The following is a 19,853-nucleotide window of genomic DNA, read 5'->3' as shown; positions in this document are numbered from 1 at the left end:
CTCATTTGTCCGCACCCAAAGCTGTGTGTAAGTCCATCGCACTTAACTCTCTAGTCATCTTATCCATTATTTTTTTAATTGTTAAATTACATTCTAACCCCTTATCTATGTTTTATTTAGAATGGTTAAATTGCATTAAAACCCCCAATAATTTCTCCCATTTATATTTAAACTAATTGTATGTTTTTGTTTTAAAATATATGGCTAACTTACATTGCCCCACCTACTTTTGTTTTAATTTAAATGATTAATTTTAAATAAATAATTATTATATAAATATTAAAATAATAACTTTAATAGAATTATAATTATAAGGATTTATTTAAAATTAATCATTTATTAAAATTTAATTACAATTTTAATATAATTATAATTAAATTATAATTTTTTAATTAAAAATAATAATTAATTCAAGTAATTTAATTTGTTTAGAATTAGGATTTTTAAGTTATATAAGTTAAAATTATAATTAATTTTAAAAATGATTAATTTTAAATAAACCCTTATAGTTTTTAATAATTACATGATAATGATAAATTTACTTGTGGTACGTTGTTTTAGTGGTATGTTGTCGTATGCGACTGCGATTTAAATTTTTCCATATTTAGACAATTACTGTAATTTATAGATATTGTTGAATTAGATGTAATTAAAAGTCTCAATTCATTTTATTTTAAAAATTAAATTTATGTAACTATATAATTACAATTTATACTATTAAACATGATATAAAAAATTATAATATAATTATTCACGAGCAATCAAATATATTTAATGATTTTTTAATTATATATGAATATTATTATTAAGATAATAATTATATTTTTATATAGGCATAATGATGAAAAATATCATTAACATTTAATTAAATAATTACTTTTGTTTCTATTCTTTTTTTAGAGCATTTAACGTTTCCTTTTTAGGGACAAAATTGTTTCTCCATTGATAAAAATTGTTAGTCAACAAACTATCAATACTCTAAAATAGATGCATTTTATCTTAAAATAAAATATTATGATCAAAATATCCAAAAAAAAATATTAAAATTAAAATGATTATTTAGTCAAACATCAAGAACATTTTCACTATAAATAAAATGATAAAGAGTCAAAATATTCTAAAAAATATAAATTAAAATAATTATTTAATTAAAAAATAGAGAAATTTTTTATACTATATAATGTTTAAACATTACCTCAAAGATATAAAAAAAGAAATAGTAACTAATCTGAATAATGACGTGGGCCATAACTGAATTATATCCGTGAGAGTAAGAGGTATGGTCTCATAAAGAGAAGAAAGGGGTAAAAGAGTCATATCATTTATCCCAGACAGTCGCTTCTATATATACATTAATCTACAAAATCTAGGGTATAAAAAGCCCCAAATCGTCTCCGCCCAAACGAAAAATAATTTTCCCCTTTCACCATAATTTAAAGTTGAGCTCCTTAAAAATTCTTCAAAGCTCCAACATTTCCAGACATCCACAATCGCTTTGGCTCCAAAGTTCGTAATTTCTTCATTCAATATTCATATCCTAAATTGACTTTTATCATTTTTTAAACTTTTTTCGATATCGAGATTTACGATTTTTTTTTTGCGCAGATCGGGTGAATAATGACGACGTTTGAGCTTTACCAGAGGTCAACGATCGGGATATGTTTGACAAAGACTTTAGATGAGATGGTTTCAAGCATTACTCTGAGCCCCGAGCTCACTATTCAGGTTCTCATCCAGTTCGATAAGGTAATGTTACAACATTTTTCTGATTCTCTCTCTTCCCCCTTTCTCCCTGATCATTATTCATTTTGTTCTCATTTTTGTTAGTCTATGACTGAAGCCCATGAAATTCAAGTGAAAAGAAAGGTTTCTATTAAGGTACATTCTTTTTACTTGAGTAGAAAATGAAGATCTTTGTGTTCTATTTTTGCTGTGATCTATTGTTTCTATGATCAATTGTGGTGAAATATTTTGTTTTAGATCTGTTAGTTAAGTGCAATGTTAACCTGATCTTTTAATGTGGTACCTTGATCTTCCCATCCTCGAAGAAAGATAATTTTCACCCACCGTGAATGGTGAAATACCCCTGTATTTTATTTTACAAGTATTTACAGGGATCAAAATCTAGCTTGGGTATTAACTGTAATGGTAGTAGAGTTGCATATATGGTATCTGATTGTGGTAGTAATCGGTTACTGTTTATCTTCAGCATGCTTGTTTTACATTTAAGGGAGTACTGGCTTACAACACACATGATTGCTTCTTCTTTTTCCCTATCGTATAGCATATATTTCATCATGTTGGAATCGTGTTCATTTGAGATACATCTTCAACACTTGGACACTCACACTCCCTTGACAGAAATGTCCATGCTTCATAGCTCTCTTATTTCTAAAATGTCTCCTAGGATCAGTGTTGATTATTTGAAGTGCATGGTGAACACATCTTAATTATATTTTCGAATCTTCAGGCTTCAATCAAGCAAAAAAAGTGGGTTATTTTAGTATATATGTTATATGTGTAACACCCCCAACCCGTACCTGACCCGATACGAGTCTGAGGTGTCACATTGACCAGTCAAAGCATATACTTTATAAAAGAAACCATAGAAAATTTAAAACTTCTATTCTATAAGAAATTATTTTACATAAATGTGTCAAAAAACCTTAACAGACTCCATCAGAGCGTACATATTTAGTGACTTAGTTACATGCCAACATACTAAATTATATGACACGACGTACTATACAAAAATATTTCTGATCTGAACTTTGTACGGAGATATGATGCTTTACGATCCCAAGCTTGATCTTCTGATTGATCCACACCTACGTGTAAGACACTTACACGCTAAGTCATAGACTTAGTGAGACATGTAAATATATAAGGTAAACTAACAATTGCATGAACATCTTATATAATACACATTATACTTATACACCTATTGAACTCATCACTAACATGTTTATCCTTACTTATTTCCTTGTCATTAATTTCATTCCATTATATGAGCATATATTGTTGAACATAAACATATAATATAACTTCAACAAACAACAATACATGAATAAGTACTATGATCATACCATGCATAACCATATAACATCTCGTATCACCATTGCACATATGCATTTTTCACCATTACTATCATATTATCCTAACTTATTACTTATACATATCACATATCACATATCACATATACCTTTTCACGAGAAACACACATATCATTATATCAAAATATATTTTTTTTCAAAGCCCATGCACACTATTGAGAACTTAAGGTATGTGAGTACATAGAGGTTGTGCACAATGCTATCACCACAGCTCGTATAAATCCCACTAGGGGCGCGTAGAATTTGTCCCGTAGGACCACTATGTCCCAAAGGACCACTGTGTCCCGAAGGACCATTATGTCCCGAAGGACCACTATGTCCCGAAGGACCACGTAGACCCTCGACTCTTGGCATGCCAACTATACCTATAGCTCTCTTATTATATAACATGGACATTATTATTCATCTTTTTACATATTCACGTAGGCACATAGTTCACTTTCACATAACATATTTCCATGTAATTCACATTCACTTATCACATAGCTTTTCAGTTTTTCTTGTATTCCTTTTCACATAGTGTTGAGTTAATCGATTGATGGAATTGGCCAAGAGGGTGGTGAATTGGTAATAAAAATTTTGGTGGAAGCTTTTGCAGAAAATTGAAAGAAATTGCACAGCGATTTAGAGTGGTTCGACTTTCTCAACCAAAGTCTACGTCCACTACCTTAGCTATCCACACTAAGGATTTTCCACAAATTCACTAATTTATCTTTCTTTTGAGGACAAAGAGTAACCTTACAAACCCTCAAGAATTATACCCCAAATTCTTGAGAACACTCTCTCCCAAAGAAAACATAATACAAATTTGAAACTTACAAGGAAATCCTCACAAGGTAGATTGTTTGCACAATTCTATAACAAAGAAAAGAACACTCAAGAATGAATACAATTGAGCACAATATGTGTTCTTGAAAGCAAAATGAATATTAAATGAAAAATAGGCTTGAAATGCTCAAACTTGAGGTTTGATGCTTTCTCTTTGATTCTCTCTTGATTCTAGTTGCTTGATGTTTCTTGTCATTAATCAATGGCTTCTAAGCTTGCTTAAATACACCTTGAATCACTTTTGAACGTTGGAGATCATTAATGAAGATAATATAGCTGTTTTAGTGTGAAATCAATTAATAAAACAGTTTGGAGCGTGGGGGGAATCGGTACCCCTTAGAGGGAATCGGTTCCCTAAGTGTAAAATTCAAATATTTGACCGTTACACAGGGGGGAATCGGTTCCCTCCGAGCATACTAGAATTCTCGGAGCCAAACCATTAAGGGGGAATCGGTACCCCTTTGGGGGGGAATCGGTTCCCTCTGAGCAATCTGGAATTTTTGGCTTTGAGATGGTTCGAAATATATTGTAAAATCGTTTTGAAATTATTTTAAGATTAAAACTTAATTTTACACTTGAGTAAGGATTAAAAATGACATTTGAAAGATTTGGAGTAATATTTTGATATTCGAATAATTATATCGAATATACTTAGAAAACCTTTTTGGAAAATCTTAAAATTCATTTAACTTAATTTGTTATATCGAAATATCAAAATGTTTTCAACAATCTCCCCCTTTTTGATATAACAAACATTTTAGTAATTTTAAGATTTTGAAATCAAAAAATTACCCCCCTTACTTTAACACTTCTCCCTTTAAAACACTTAACACTTCTCCCCCTTTTTTGTTAAATCAAAAAGACTTGTAAAATATTTTAAACAAGGTTTTTAAATCATATAGCCAATTGAATATATATAGTTTAAGCTGCTAAGATCACAATCAAGAGAAATGTTAGCCATTAGTTCCATAATCAATATTCATAATTAATGTGACATGGCAAAATTGGTCATATATCTAACATGATTTAAATGATGCAATAATGAATAAATTTAACCACACAATATATAAGTTCAAACATCCAAACAAATCCAAAGTCTAACAATCCACAAAATCAAACAATCCAAAATATTCAAAATGTTGAAACAATAATATTTTAGTTCAAAGTTTTAAAGCTAAACACATAATTAAACATCCGGATCGGGAGGAGGAAAACGAGCTCGCATAGCGGCCATCTCGTGTGAGAGTGCATCAATACGTTCATTCATCGAAGCGTTGTTTATGCGCATCTCTCGGAGGATTTCTAATTGTTGAGCTCCCATTGTGGATAAATGGGACTATATAGAAGTAAAGCGCGAATCCATGGTAGCATATCGGAAATCGAATGTCTCCATAAAAGATTGAAAATATGGAGGCATTTGATGCGTTTGTTGTTCTTGCTCCTCAGGCTGTTCAGGCTCATCTTCGGCTTCATCGATATCTCGCATTAATTGTTGAAGCTCGGGATCGTCGCCAGCTTCTGGTTGAGCTCGTGAAGAACTAGCTCCCGGAGTATTTTCAGACGATCGAACCCATTCACCGGTTTCCTTATCCTTTATCCATCCCGCTCTTGTTAAAGAAAGAAGATTAATTTATTTCTTTGAGGAAAGGAGGCATCTAGACCTACTCTAAGCCTGGCTTAGAAAATAGATTACTCAAAATGCAACCGTAAACTAGAGATGAACAGAGTTTCTTGTTAGGAACAAGATTTACGGTTTCAACAATTTCAGCAAAAATGATCTGAGGTAGGTTTATTTTAATATTGTTTTCGAAACAATGTAACCACCAAAGATCCAAGGCTCTAAGAGTAGAATAACGACCTCCGGATGGTCGAAACCACCAAGAAATCATTAGATGAAGAAAACGTTCATGAAGGTCTAAGACACTTGCACTATCCCTTCTTTTATAACGAGATCCTAAGATTTGTTTTTCATTTGAAATACCATCATTATCTAATCCGAATGCATTGGCTATGTAAGCCGAGTCAATATATAAGAATTGTCCTAGGAGGTAGGAACGAACTCCTATGGTTTCGGTTTCAGTTTGGTTTTTAACACAAACAACATTAGAATAGAAGATATGAACAAGTTGATGGTAGACAATGGGTTCAAGATCAAAGAGTTTATCAAATTTCCACTCTTGTAAAAGAGGAAGATATTTAAAATTAATATCTAACATAGTTTGACGAGAAGGAATACGTTCTTCTCTAATTTTGTAAGAGTCGAAATATTGATAATACCAAAAACGATGATTTCTAGGACCAGGATGATTGAAGCACGAGTTTTGAATAGATAAATTAGGATCAATGGGATTAGGATTAGGAATTGGATTTTTAGGAATAGGAGGAGGATTTGGAGGTGGATTTGATTGACGGTGTGAGTGACTAGATGATGACCTAGCACGTTTAGGATTGGACATGGTTTAGGAAATCGGAATAGAATGGATAACATGCAATTTAGAAAACACATATATGCAATTCAATCAATCCCAAAACTCAATTGAGTCCTCAATATTTCAAGGTTCTCTAATTCAATCCTAATGGGCAAAGTTTTTGAAAACTATTGAAAAATAAGATTTTGAAAAACAATATAGTTTTCATAACAACAACATAATTCAATCAAAACACAATAATTTGAAAAACAATTTTTTTATTATTTCGAAAATTTCAAATATTTTGGAAAATTCTTGTGTTTTTGATGAAATTAGTTGTAATATCTAGTTTTTAATCACTAAACAATCAATTCCCGATCACTATTTCTACCTAGAACTAATTAAAACTAGTCATATGTTCAAAATTAATGAAATAGAAGTTTAGAAAATTTTACTTTGAAAGATGAGATTGAGTGGATTATGATGTTGTTTGCACGATTTTAATGATGCTAGCAGGTTTAGAAGATGATGTTTGAAGTGAATTCGATTAAAATCGTTGATTTGAGGAAAAATAGAGATTTGAGAGAGTAGAGGAGGAGAAACGGCGTGAATGAAAGAAGAAGAAGGTTTGAGGTTTTAAGGGTTCTACCCGTGTTAAAATCCAGAACCCTAGGGGGTATCGATTCCCCTGTGGGGGGAATCGTTCCCCTTCAAAGGGGGAATCGGTTCCCTCATGGGGGTATCGATTCTCTCTGCACCAAAATGCTAAAATCCGATTTTAAACATACAAAATGCTAAATTAATTTTCTCTAGTGGTATTGGTAACTCATATATTGAAAATTAATCATGTTCAAACAATCAAATTAATCTTTAAACGATATTTGAACATAAAATTAATTTTTCATCAAGAATCATAAACTCCCCCTAACTAATAGCAGTGAATGCAATCAAATATTAGCATTTTTCATTTTGTCTTAAAAGTGCTAAAATTATTTTAAACACTAAATGAAGATAGGTTGGTCAAACCTAATTCTCTCCTAAGTGTCCAAAATCTTTCCTTGTATAAAGGTTTTGTAAAGATATCCGCTAATTGGTGCAAAGTATCAACAAATTCTAGAACTACATCTTCCTTAGTGACATGGTCTCTAATGAAGTGATATCTTATTTCAATGTGCTTAGTTCTAGAGTGTTGGATGGGATTTTTAGTGAGACAAATAGCACTAGTATTGTCACACTTGATAGGAATGGTACCAACTTCAATTCCATAATCAAAAAGTTGTTGTTTCATCCATAAAACTTGTGCACAACAACTACCAGCTGAAATGTATTCGGCTTCAGTGGTAGATAATGCAACACAATTTTGTTTCTTTGAAAACCAAGAAATCAACATATTTCTAAGGAATTGGCAAGTACGGAGGTGCTTTTCCTATCTAATTTGCATCCTCCATAATCCGCATCAGAAAAAGCATGCAAGCTAAAACTAGAGTCTCTAGGATACCAAAGTCCTAAACTAGGAGTGTCCTTAAGGTATCTAAAGATTCTCTTAACAGCTAGTAAATGTGATTTCTTAGGGCATGATTAAAATCTAGCACATAAGCAAACACTAAACATAATGTCTGGTCTACTTACAATTAGATAAAGTAGACATCCAATCATTGACCTATATAATTTAACATCTACACATTTACCTCCTTCATCTAAGTCAAGCTTTGTTGAAGAGCTCATTGGAGTGTCATGAGGTTTGCCATTTTCCAGTCCAAACTTCTTAAGCATGTCTTTGACGTATTTAGCTTGATTGATGAAGATGTCATCTTTTCTTTGCTTGATTTGGAGTCCCAAGAAAAATAAGAGTTCCCCCATCATGCTCATTTCGAATTCACTTTGCATTAGCTTAGAAAATTCTTGGCAAAGAACATCATTAGTAGAACCAAATATTATATCATCAACATAAATTTGAACTACTAATAAATCTTTACCTTTGTGCTTTAAAAACAATGTAGTGTCAACCTTCCCTTTTGAAAAACCTTTTTCAATTAAAAAAATTGACAATCTTTCATACCAAGCTCTAGGAGCTTGTTTTAAACCATAAAGCGCTTTTGTCAATTTAAGAACATGATCTGGAAATTTTGAATCTTCAAAACCTGGAGGTTGTTCCACAAACACTTCTTCCTTTATAAAACCATTTAAAAATGCACTTTTAACATCCATTTGGTATAATTTAAATTCATGAAAACATGCAAATGCTAATAATATTCCAATTGCTTCCATCCTAGCTATGGGAGCGTATGTTTCATCATAGTCTATGTCCTCTTCTTGAGTATACCCTTGAGCAACAAGTCTAGCCTTGTTTCTCACTATATTACCACTCTCATCAAGCTTATTCCTAAATACCCATCTAGTACCTACAGTAGATTTATTACTAGGCCTTTCAACTAATGTCCATACTTTACTTCTCTCAAATTGATTTAATTCTTCTTGCATAGCCATAATCCAATGTTCATCATTTAATGCTTCTTTAATATTTTTAGGCTCTATGCATGAAATAAATGCAACATAATTACAAATATTTCTAAGAGAAGATCGAGTTGTTACCCCTTTGGATGGATCACCTATAATCTCACCATCCTTGACATAGTTGTACTCTCTTGGATAAGATACTTCCCTTTCTTCAATGGTTGGATTCTCGAGGGGATCATGAGTTTCCTCATCTTTCGTTTCTTATTTTGATGATGATTCTCCAACGTCATGTCTAACGTCATTTGTATTTATAATAACTACATCATCATTAACATAAGAATCCTTCCTCGGAAGGGGATTATCATCGAAAACAACATGTATAGACTCTTCTACAACTAAAGTTCTTTTATTAAATACTCGATAAGCTTTAGAATTTAAGGAATAACCCAGAAATATTCCTTCATCACTTTTAGCATCAAATTTGCCAAGGTTTTCTTTACCGTTGTTCAAAACAAAACATTACATCCAAAAGGATAAAAATAGCTAATTTAGGCTTTTTATTTTTGAAAATTTCATATGGAGTTTTCTTTAAAATAGGCCTAATCATTACTCGATTTACAACATAACAAACGGTATTTGTGGCTTCCGCCCAAAAATATTTTGGCAAATTATTTTCACAAAGCATGGTTCTAGCCATTTCTTCTAAAGTTCGATTTTTCCTCTCAACAACTCCATTTTGTTGAGGGGTTCTAGGTGCTAAAAATTGTGACTAATACCATTAGAATTACAAAACTCAATAAATCCAAGATTTTCAAATAACACTAATTATAGAGTAACCTTTATCGTTTTGGATTACTTTTGAAAACGTGATGAATTTTTCTAATGCTTCATCTTTAGTACTTAAGAATAGAACCCAAGTATATCTAGAATAATCATCTACCAAGACGAATGCATATTGTTTTCCACCCAAGCTAGTAGTCCTAGTTGGCCCAAAAAGATCTATATGGATCAATTGTAATACTCTACTAGTTGATACGTCATTAATGGATTTAAAAGAAACTCGCTTTTGTTTTCCTTTAGCACAAGCATCACAGATTTTATACCCTCGAACTAAATCACCTTGAGTTAGCCGTTGCAAAACACTCATACTAGCATGTCCTAGTCTCCTATGCCATAACCAACTATCATGTTCATCCTTAGAAACTAGGCACAAATTAGTCATATCAATAGAATCTAAATGCACCATGTATATGTTTCCTATTCTATGACCAACAAGCATAATCCGATTAGATGCAATGTCAATGACTTTACAACCATTAATATCAAACATGACATTGAATCCCTTATCACAAAATTAACTAATACTCAATAGATTATGCTTTAATCCATTCACATATAAAACATTCTTAATTTGTATGGAAGAGGTATTATCAATAGTACCAATACCTTCGATGTGACCTTTTGAATCATCACTAAAAGTCATTTCTCCTCCATTTTTGGCGTTAAGCTCAATGAACCGGTTTTTGTCTCCGGTCATGTGTCTTGAGCATCCACTATCAAGGTACCATGAATTTGTATTTGTTTCTCGTGCCTTGTAGCAATGCTCTTTTTCCTACAAACATAGATTAATTTCTAATTTTTGGTACCCAAATTCTTTTGGGTCCATATTCATTAGTTTCCAAAATCCTAGTCCCCTTAGGTATCCATTTGTGTAGGATATCCTTATCTTTAGTAGTAATGAGCTCTTTAGGAACCCATATACTTCTAACGATTTTTCCATTAGAGGTTCTTTGGGGACCTCTATGATTGTAGTTTTTAAAACTTTTTCTAACAAAGTTGGATTTTGAATTTTCTCCATTTTCAAAACGTTTTGTTCCAACTTTATCAAAAAAAGTTTTAAGATCATCAATTTTCTTTTGATGATCATCATTGACCTTTGAAAGTAAATTTTGCAAATCCAAATTTTCTTTTCAAATTCTTCTAGTTTGATTTGCAAATCTTTGATTTTACTTTCAAGATCGTTGTTGGTTTTGGATATGAGTTTATTTTTATTTTTTAATTTTGAAACATCATTTTTATATTTTAAAAACAATTTCTCATAATCCGTAGCCAACCCATTATATTCCTCTAATAACTCATCATAGGATAAATCATCAAAATCAGATGAGTTAGAGGTTACCTTAGAATCTTCCCCGAATGCCATCAAACACAAGTTTGCTACTTCTTGTTCCTCTTCATCGGAACCTTCTTCATCGCTCCATGTAGCCATGTGAGCCTTGTGCTTAATTTTTGATTGACCCTTTCTCTTCAGTTGTGGGCAATCATATTTGACATGCCCCGGCTTTTTGCATTCATAGCAAATGATCGGGTCATTCTCTTTTGGTTCATTTTTAGGCCTTCATTTTATTTGAATTTTCTTCCTCGATAAGGTCTCATCATTTTTCTAAACCGTTTGGCAAATAATGCCATTTCCTTGCCATCTTCATCCGAATCACTCTCATTTTTTGTGGATTTGAGAGCAACTCCAATGTTTTTCTTCTTCTCCTTCTCCTTTGGTGTCTCTTCAATCTTATTAAGGTCCACCTCATCTTCAAGCATCATTTCATGAGTGAGGAGTGAACCGATTAGCTCTTCAAGAGTTAAGGATGTTAGATCCTTAGACTCGATGATTGCCGTCTTCTTTGATTGCCACGATTTTGGGAGGGAGTAGACTAACTTCCTCACAAGCTTTTCATTTGAAATGATCTCTCCATATTATTTGAGACCATTGACAATCGTTGAGAATCTATCCGTCATAGCTTTGATATCTTCATTTGGTTTCATCCTGAAATTTTCATAGCTATGCGTTAGAATACTAATTTTAGATTTCTTTACCTCATCGGTACCTTCATGAGTGACTTGAAGTTTGTCCCATATTTCTTTGGCGGTTGTACAAGATGAAACTCTTCCATATTCATCTGGTCCAAGAGCACAAAATATTATATGGATGGCTTTAGAGTTGAGATGGAACATTTTTGTCTCTCATTCACTCCATAATCTTGGATGAGTGAGAGGCTTGAAGTATCCTTCTACGACATTCTATGCTCCCATGTCACTTGTTTGAATGAAGTACATCATCCTATTTTTCCAATAGGCATAATTAGCCCCATTGAAGAAAGGAGGCTTGTTAACGGGTATCGAATCGAGACCGGAGTCGAAGTTTGAAGTAAAGGCCATTGATGACTTTGATTATCGATGTAACTCTTCCCGAATCGACTTAAGAGGCGATTAAACCTTCGAATGAGTTAGGCTCTGATACCAATTGTTGAGTTAATCGATTGACGGAATTGGCCAAGAGGGGGTGAATTGGTAATAAAAATTTTGGCGGAAGCTTTTGCAGAAAATTGAAAGAAATTGCACAGCGATTTAGAGTGGTTCTACTTTCTCAACCAAAGTCTACGTCCACTACCTTAGCTATCCACACTAAGGATTTTCCACAAATTCACTAATTTGTCTTTCTTTTGAGGACAAAGAGTAACCTTATAAACCCTCAAGAATTATACCCCAAATTCTTGAGAACACTCTCTCCCAAAGAGAACAATACAAATTTGCAAACTTACAAGGAAATCCCCACAAGGTAGATTGTTTGCACAATTCTAGAACAAAGAAAAGAACACTCAAGAATGAATACAATTGAGCAATTTAGTGTTCTTGAAAGCAAAATGAATATTGAATGAAAAATAGGTTTGAAATGCTCAAACTTGAGGTTTGATGCTTTCTCTTTGATTCTCTCTTGATTCTAGTTGCTTGATGTTTCTTGTTATTGATCAATGGATTCTAAGCTTACTTAAATACACCTTGAATCACTTCTGAACGTTGGGGATCATTAATGAAGATAATATAGCCGTTTTAGTGTGAAATCAATTAATAAAACAGTTTGGAGCGTGGGGGAATCGGTACCCCTTAGGGGGAATCGGTTCCCTAAGTGTAAAATTCAAATATTTCGACCGTTACACAGGGGGGAATCGGTACCCCTAGGGGGAATCGGTTCCCTCCGAGCATACTGGAATTCTCGGAGCCAAACCATTAAGTGGGGAATTGGTACCCCCTTGGGGGGGAATCGGTTCCTCTGAGCAATCTGGAATTTGTGGCTTTGAGATGGTTTGAAATATTTTGTAAAATCGTTTTGAAATTATTTTAAGATTAAAACTTAATTTTACACTTGAGTAAGGATTAAAAATGACATTTGAAAGATTTGAAGTAATATTTTGATATTCGAATAATTATATCGAATATACTTAGAAAACCTTTTTGAAAAATCTTAAAATTCATTTAACTTAATTTGTTATATCGAAATATCAAAATGTTTTCAACACATAGTTCATAGCCATGATTCTTATCTCACAACACATGTTCACATATACATGTTATCATACAACCCCTTCATTCAATTATAACATCTAATATATCTTATTATACTAACATGTATTTATATCATTCATTTCACATACATAACATATCATATAACCTTCTAATAGAGACACATATGAGTCATGTTATTTTCACATATATTTTATCATATATCTTATGATCACATGACCTATTATCATACATACATGCATTTACATAGTTCACACATAAAGATACATTCAACAATTAGACATATGCATTTACTCATATACCATACATCTAACACCATATCACTACATGTTTATGCTTTAGTACTTATATCATATAATATCGGAATTAGACTCATTGCAAGTCTTAATTCCTTAACATAACGTACACTTACTATCATGTACTCACCTTAGCCTTATTTGCTTTAAATCAGTCCTAATCCTTCGATTGTTTCGGAACAAGCTTTCCTTCTATATCTACATAGTAATACATTACTACTTATCAGTATACTAATTGATATATTTTAAACTATCACTTCTTAGGCTAAAAGAAAGGCTAATTACATCTTTTAATGAATGTATGTATCGATGCACTACACCATGTATCGATGCATCCCTTGACGGGTGCATCGATGCACTATCTATGCATTGGTGCATAAATCTTCATTCGATGTTTGTATTATAAGCAGGTGCATCGATGCACTCCTTATGCATCGATGCACTAATTGCATTCGATGATGATTTATTTGAGAGTGCATCGATACACATTGAAGATGCATCGATGCACACAACCCAGAAATTCCATTTCAAGCACGAAATTCACTCTCTTTTTATCTCAACTCTTCATCTTTCCCCTCTTTTAATATTCTAACTTTCATACACATATTTACACTCATTCTTACTCAATAATCACTTTTTTAACCTCCAAATCATATCCTTTATATGGTATTCAAGAATCATACGCAAATATCAACATGTTCTAAATCTCATCATAACACTTCCTATTCCTTATTTAGATTGATGACAAGTCAAATCCAACTTCCAATTCTAATTATTAACTATATAACAAAATTTCATTCAAAAACTCACAATCTTTAATCTCTTCTAATTCCTTCATTTTTGATTTTAAGATAACTTAAGCTTTCCTTAAGCTTAGTTATCATCTAATAATCATAATCCCATCTTAAATTTAACAAGAAACTAATTAACCAGAAACTCACCTTTGTTTTGGGTTCTCACGCATGAAGGAAGAAGAAGAGAAAGAGAACTCTGGAAGCTTATAGATTTCTTTTCCCTTCCACGTAGTTAATATATAACATTTCTTTAATTTAATTATTTCCCTTACAAAAGTCCCTTTTGCCCTTCACTTCATCTAATAATTACTTACCTCTTTCAGGTAATATTTCCAAATAAATCATTGAACTATTCTATTCTTCTACTTTAGTCACCAAGTTCTGAAATTTTACAATTAAGTCACTAACCCATAGATTGGGATGTTACAAATCTCCCCTCATTTTAAGAAAATTCATCCTCGAATTTTCATTGCACACATTGATAAGGACATATCTTCTAATGTTCTTATATTATTTCCATTACTTACTCTTTCATTCCTTTAGTTCTTCAACTACCTTTTTCCTTATATATTCATCCATTGTCACTTATCATATAAACAATAACCTCTATTCTCATCACTCCATATCATTAATCCATCTATTTCTTAATTATCCTCGAATTACCTTATTACAATACCAAACTTTAAATCTTCTTCAAATGTGATTAAACATATACTTTATATAATCAAACAATCTTCGTAACTCTTATAATCCGTATGAATTGCCCAAAATTCTTGTTCTTATACAAAATCCTTATCTTCTTTTCCAAATCTTATAACTCTATCACCTTTAATATTACAACTAATTAATAATAACTACTCAATTTAGGGCACAAGCCCTAATTAACCAATCATATACATCCGACCTTTCATCATTTCTTAATCCTCGTATGTACTTCAATACACATGATCTTTTCATATTACTTTACGCACTTTTATCATTTCTATATCAAACTTATACTCGATACTTCTTGTATAACCCTTATCATATCTAATGCTGTAAACTCTATCTTTTTCTTTCCTTATTTCATTACTTTCCATAAATCAGAATATCCTTATAACATCGATCATGTCTTTTCTTTCATAATTCCTTATCTTCCCTCAAACATAAGAATCATTATTTCCTTCACTATATCACATTCATCTAATCAACACAATTTTCATCATGTAATATTGTTAGCCAACGCTAACTCTTTCTTCTAACATACCAACCCTTATCATATCCATACTCTTGCTTATACACCATACTATTTCTTTATTTTAAATCCATAACTCTGATTTCATTCATTTTATAAACGTATCATTGATGCACTTATTGTTGAATTCTTCTACAATTTTAACCACATCATTTGATCTTTTAATGTTCTTATGGTGACATTTGTCCACCATACTCTAGCTTTCTCTCATAATAACGAAACTTCTCAATTTAACTTCTCCACTTTGGAGAAATAAAAACCATCTAACATCATATTCATATCATTTATTCAAAGGTCTGTAACAACAGAACTTTCTCAAATTCACCCTTGAACTCAAGTGCTTTTAACTCTTTTAACTATTTCTATACATTCATTCAACATCATGAAACATTCTCTAATTTTATACAAGCATTCCCTGAGGTTTTCGCTCTTCTCCCTGCCTGGCCAGAGCAGGTGAATTGCTATCACCATCAGATTTGTCCCCTATCGATTCACTTTGATAATTTCTATAATCAATTTCTATTATATCATACAAATATTATTCTATTAGCAAGACATCATACTCCTTACACTATCAGATCAAAAAATTTCATTTTGAGTTGGCATGTACACATTTTTAAACCTCATTTAACTTCGGTTTAAGCCTAGAATCGACTAAACCTTAGCTCTGATACCATTAAATGTAACACCCCTAACCCGTACCCGACCCGGATACGAGTCCGAGGTGTCACATTGACCAGTCAAGGCATATACTTTATAAAAGAAACCATAGAAAATTTTAAACTTCTATTCTATAAGAAATTCTTTTACATAAACATATCAAAAACCTTAACAGACTCCATCAGAGTGTACATATTTAGTGACTTAGTTACATGCCAACATACTAAATTATATGACACGACATACTTTACAAAAATATTTCTGATCTGAACTTTGCACGGAGATATGCTGCTTTACAAATCCCAAGCTTGTTCTTCTGATTGATCCACACCTACGTGTAAGACACTTACACGCTAAGTCATAGGCTTAGTGAGACATGTAAATATATAAGGTAAACTAACAATTGTATGAACATCTTATGTAATACACATTATACTTATACACCTATTGAACTCATCACTAACATGTTTATCCTTACTTATTTCCTTGTCATTAATTCCATTCCATTATATGAGCAAATATTGAACATAAACATATAATATAACTTCAACACACAACAATACATGAGTAAGTACTATGATCATACCATGCATAACCATATAATATCTCGTATCACCATTACACATATGCACTTATCACCATTACTATCATATGATCCTAACTTATTACTTATACATATCACATATACATTTTCACGAGAAACACACATATCATTATATCAAATTATATTTCTTTTCAAAGCCCATGCACACTATTGAGAACTTAATGTATGTGAGTACATAGAGGTTTTGCACAATGTTGTCACCACAGCTCGTATAAATCCCACTAGGGGTGCGTAGAATTTGTCCCGTAGGACCACTATGTCCCGAATGACCACTATGTCCCGAAGGACCATTATGTCCCGAAGGACCACTATGTCTCGAAGGACCACGTAGACCCTCGACTCTTGGCATGCCAACTATACCTATAGCTCTCTTCTTATATAACATGGGCATTATTATTCATCTTTTTACATATTCACGTAGGCTCATAGTTCACTTTCACATAACATATTTCCATGTAATTCACATTCACTTATCATATAGCTTTTCATTTTTTCTTGTATTCTTTTTCACATAGTTCATAGCCATGATTCTTACCTCACAACACATGTTCTTATATACATGTTATCATACAACCCCTTCATTCAATTATAACATCTAATCTATCTTATTATACTGACATGTATTCATATCATTCATTTCACATATATAACATATCATTCATTTCACATATATAACATATCATATAACCTTATAATATAGACACATATGAGTCATATTATTTTCACATATATTTTATCATATATCTCATGATCACATGACCTATTATCATACATACATGCATTTACATAGCTAAAACATAAAGATACATTCAACAATTAGACATATGCATTTACTCATATACCATACAACTAACACCATATCACTACATGTTTATGCTTTAGTACTTATATCATATAATATCAGAATTAGACTCATCGCAAGTCTTAATTCCTATACATAACGTACACTTACTATCATGTACTCACCTTAGCCTTGTTTGCTTTGAATCAATCCTAATCCTTCGATTGTTTCGGGACAAGCTTTCCTTCTATATCTACATAGTAATACATTAATACTTATCAGTATACTAATTGATATATTCTAAACTATCACTTCTTAGGCTAAAAAAAAGGCTAATTTCATCTCTTAATGAAGGTATGTATCGATGCACTACACCATGTATCGATGTATCCCTTGACGGGTGCATCGATACACTATCTATGCATCGGTGCATAAATCTCATTCGATGTTTGTATTATAAGCAGGTGCATCGATGCACTCCTTATGCATCGATGCACTAATTGCATTCGATGTTGATTTATTTGAGAGTGCATCGATACACATTGAAGATGCATCGATGCACACAACCCATAAATTCTATTTCAAGCATGAAATTCACTCTCTCTTCATCTCAACTCTTCATCTTTCCCCTCCTTTAATATTCCTAACTTTCATACACATATTTACACTCATTCTTACTCAATAATCACTTCTTTAACCTCCAATCATATCTTTTATATGGAATTCAAGAATCATACGCAAATATCAACATGTTCTAAATCTCATCTTAACACTTCATATTCCTTATTTAGATTGATGACAAGTCAAATCCAACTTCCAATTCTAATTATTAACTGTATAACAAAATTTCATTCAAAAACTCACAATCTTTAATCTCTTCTAATTCCTTCATCTTTTGATTTTAAGATAACTTAAGCTTTCTTTAAGCTTAGTTATCATCTAATAATCATAAACCCATCTTAAATTTAACAAGAAACTAACTAACCAGAAACTCACCTTTGTTTTGGGTTCTCACGCATGAAGGAAGAAGAAGAGAAAGAGAACTCTGGAAGCTTGTATATTTCTCTTCCCTTCCACGTGGTTAATAAATAACCTTTCTTTAATTTAATTATTTCCCTTATAAAAGACTCTTTTACCCTTCACTTCATCTAATAATTACTTACCTCTTTCAGGTAATATTTCCAAATAAATCATTGAACTATTCCATTCTACTACTTTAGTCACCAAGTTTTGAAATTTTACAATTTAGTCACTAACCCATAGATTGATATGTTACAATATGAACACTTTCAGGGACCTGAAATGATAGACTTGTGTAGAGCTTATTTGTTTGAAAAAGTTCATTTCTATCATACCTGTTAATGTATCTTTGTTTTGTTCCTTACTTTTCAAGAACAGTCAAAACAGATAGTTGGTAACATGGCTCCTCTGATTGCTCATCAATATTTTTTCTAAATCGTGTTTCTTTTCTTATGTATCTAAACTTTTAGCTTTTTTCTACTTGGTTGCATTGGCTTTATTTTCTTTTTAAGTATCGATGTTTGAAGTATATCCGTGTATGGATATAAGGATATATCTGTATATGTACTTATATCTGGGAGTCTCACTCAAGTCTGAGTAATATAGGTTTGTTATTACTTGTTTTGACCAATCACCATTCATAAATACATTATTTGTGGGCTTGTGTATTCTTTAGTAACAACCTTTAAATCAACATACGACCAAGCATTACCAGGTAAAAAGCCTGTATTTTTATTTGCATTTGAATGCTGATCTTGTCTTGTATGTTTATGCTACAGGAACATCTACACACCTATAGATTCTGTGACAATGTTTGGACCTTCATCTTACAGGATGCTTTGTTTAAGAACGAGGACTCTCAGGAAAATGTTGGTCGAGTCAAAATAGTATCATGCGACTCAAAGCTGCTCTCACAATGAAATGTCAAATCAGTGTGGGGTTTGATGATGGTGTAAGGGGATGGTTGATTGAAGATTGAACGATATATGTTGAGTTAATCGATCGACGAAATAGCCAAGAGGGGGTGAATTGACAATAAAAATTTTGGTGGAAGCTTTTGCAGAAAATAGAAAATAATTGCACAGCGATTTAGAGTGGTTTGACTTTCTCAATCAAAGTCTACGTCCACTACCTTAGCTATCCACACTAAGGATTTTCCATAAATTCACTAATTTGTCTTTCTTTTGAGGACGAAGAGTAACCTTACAAAGCTCTCAATAATTATACTCCAAATTCCTGAGAGCACTCTTTCCCAAAGAGAACAATACAAATTTTGCAAACTTACAGAAAAACCTCACA

General features: G+C 32.2%; 1 protein-coding gene across 1 annotated transcript; it reads left to right on the top strand.

The window, feature by feature from the left end:
- Window positions 1-1,354: 1,354 nt before the first annotated feature.
- LOC120176805 (transcription initiation factor IIA subunit 2-like) lies at window positions 1,355-19,506 on the top strand. The gene is made up of 4 exons (XM_039183134.1): window positions 1,355-1,510; window positions 1,606-1,746; window positions 1,828-1,878; window positions 19,334-19,506. Exons 2-4 carry the CDS (start codon window positions 1,618-1,620, stop codon window positions 19,472-19,474), a joined length of 321 nt encoding a protein of 106 aa, XP_039039065.1. The 5' UTR covers window positions 1,355-1,510; window positions 1,606-1,617; the 3' UTR covers window positions 19,475-19,506.
- Window positions 19,507-19,853: the final 347 nt, after the last annotated feature.

The sequence above is a fragment of the Hibiscus syriacus genome, unplaced genomic scaffold, assembly GCF_006381635.1.
Source record: "Hibiscus syriacus cultivar Baekdansim isolate YM2019G1 unplaced genomic scaffold, ASM638163v2 tig00112254_pilon, whole genome shotgun sequence".
Lineage (NCBI taxonomy): Eukaryota > Viridiplantae > Streptophyta > Magnoliopsida > Malvales > Malvaceae > Hibiscus > Hibiscus syriacus.
Note: the sequence above shows the minus strand (reverse complement) of the source record. Positions and strands in the feature narration are given on the sequence as shown.

Bases quoted from the DNA above. Each gene is read 5' to 3' on its own strand.
- LOC120176805 (XM_039183134.1), top strand. From the start codon at position 1,618: ATGACGACGTTTGAGCTTTACCAGAGGTCAACGATCGGGATATGTTTG. The intron at 1,747-1,827 runs GTAATGTTACAA...CATTTTTGTTAG, and splicing joins TTCTCATCCAGTTCGATAAG to TCTATGACTGAAGCCCATGA. The intron at 1,879-19,333 runs GTACATTCTTTT...TTTATGCTACAG, and splicing joins AAAGAAAGGTTTCTATTAAG to GAACATCTACACACCTATAG.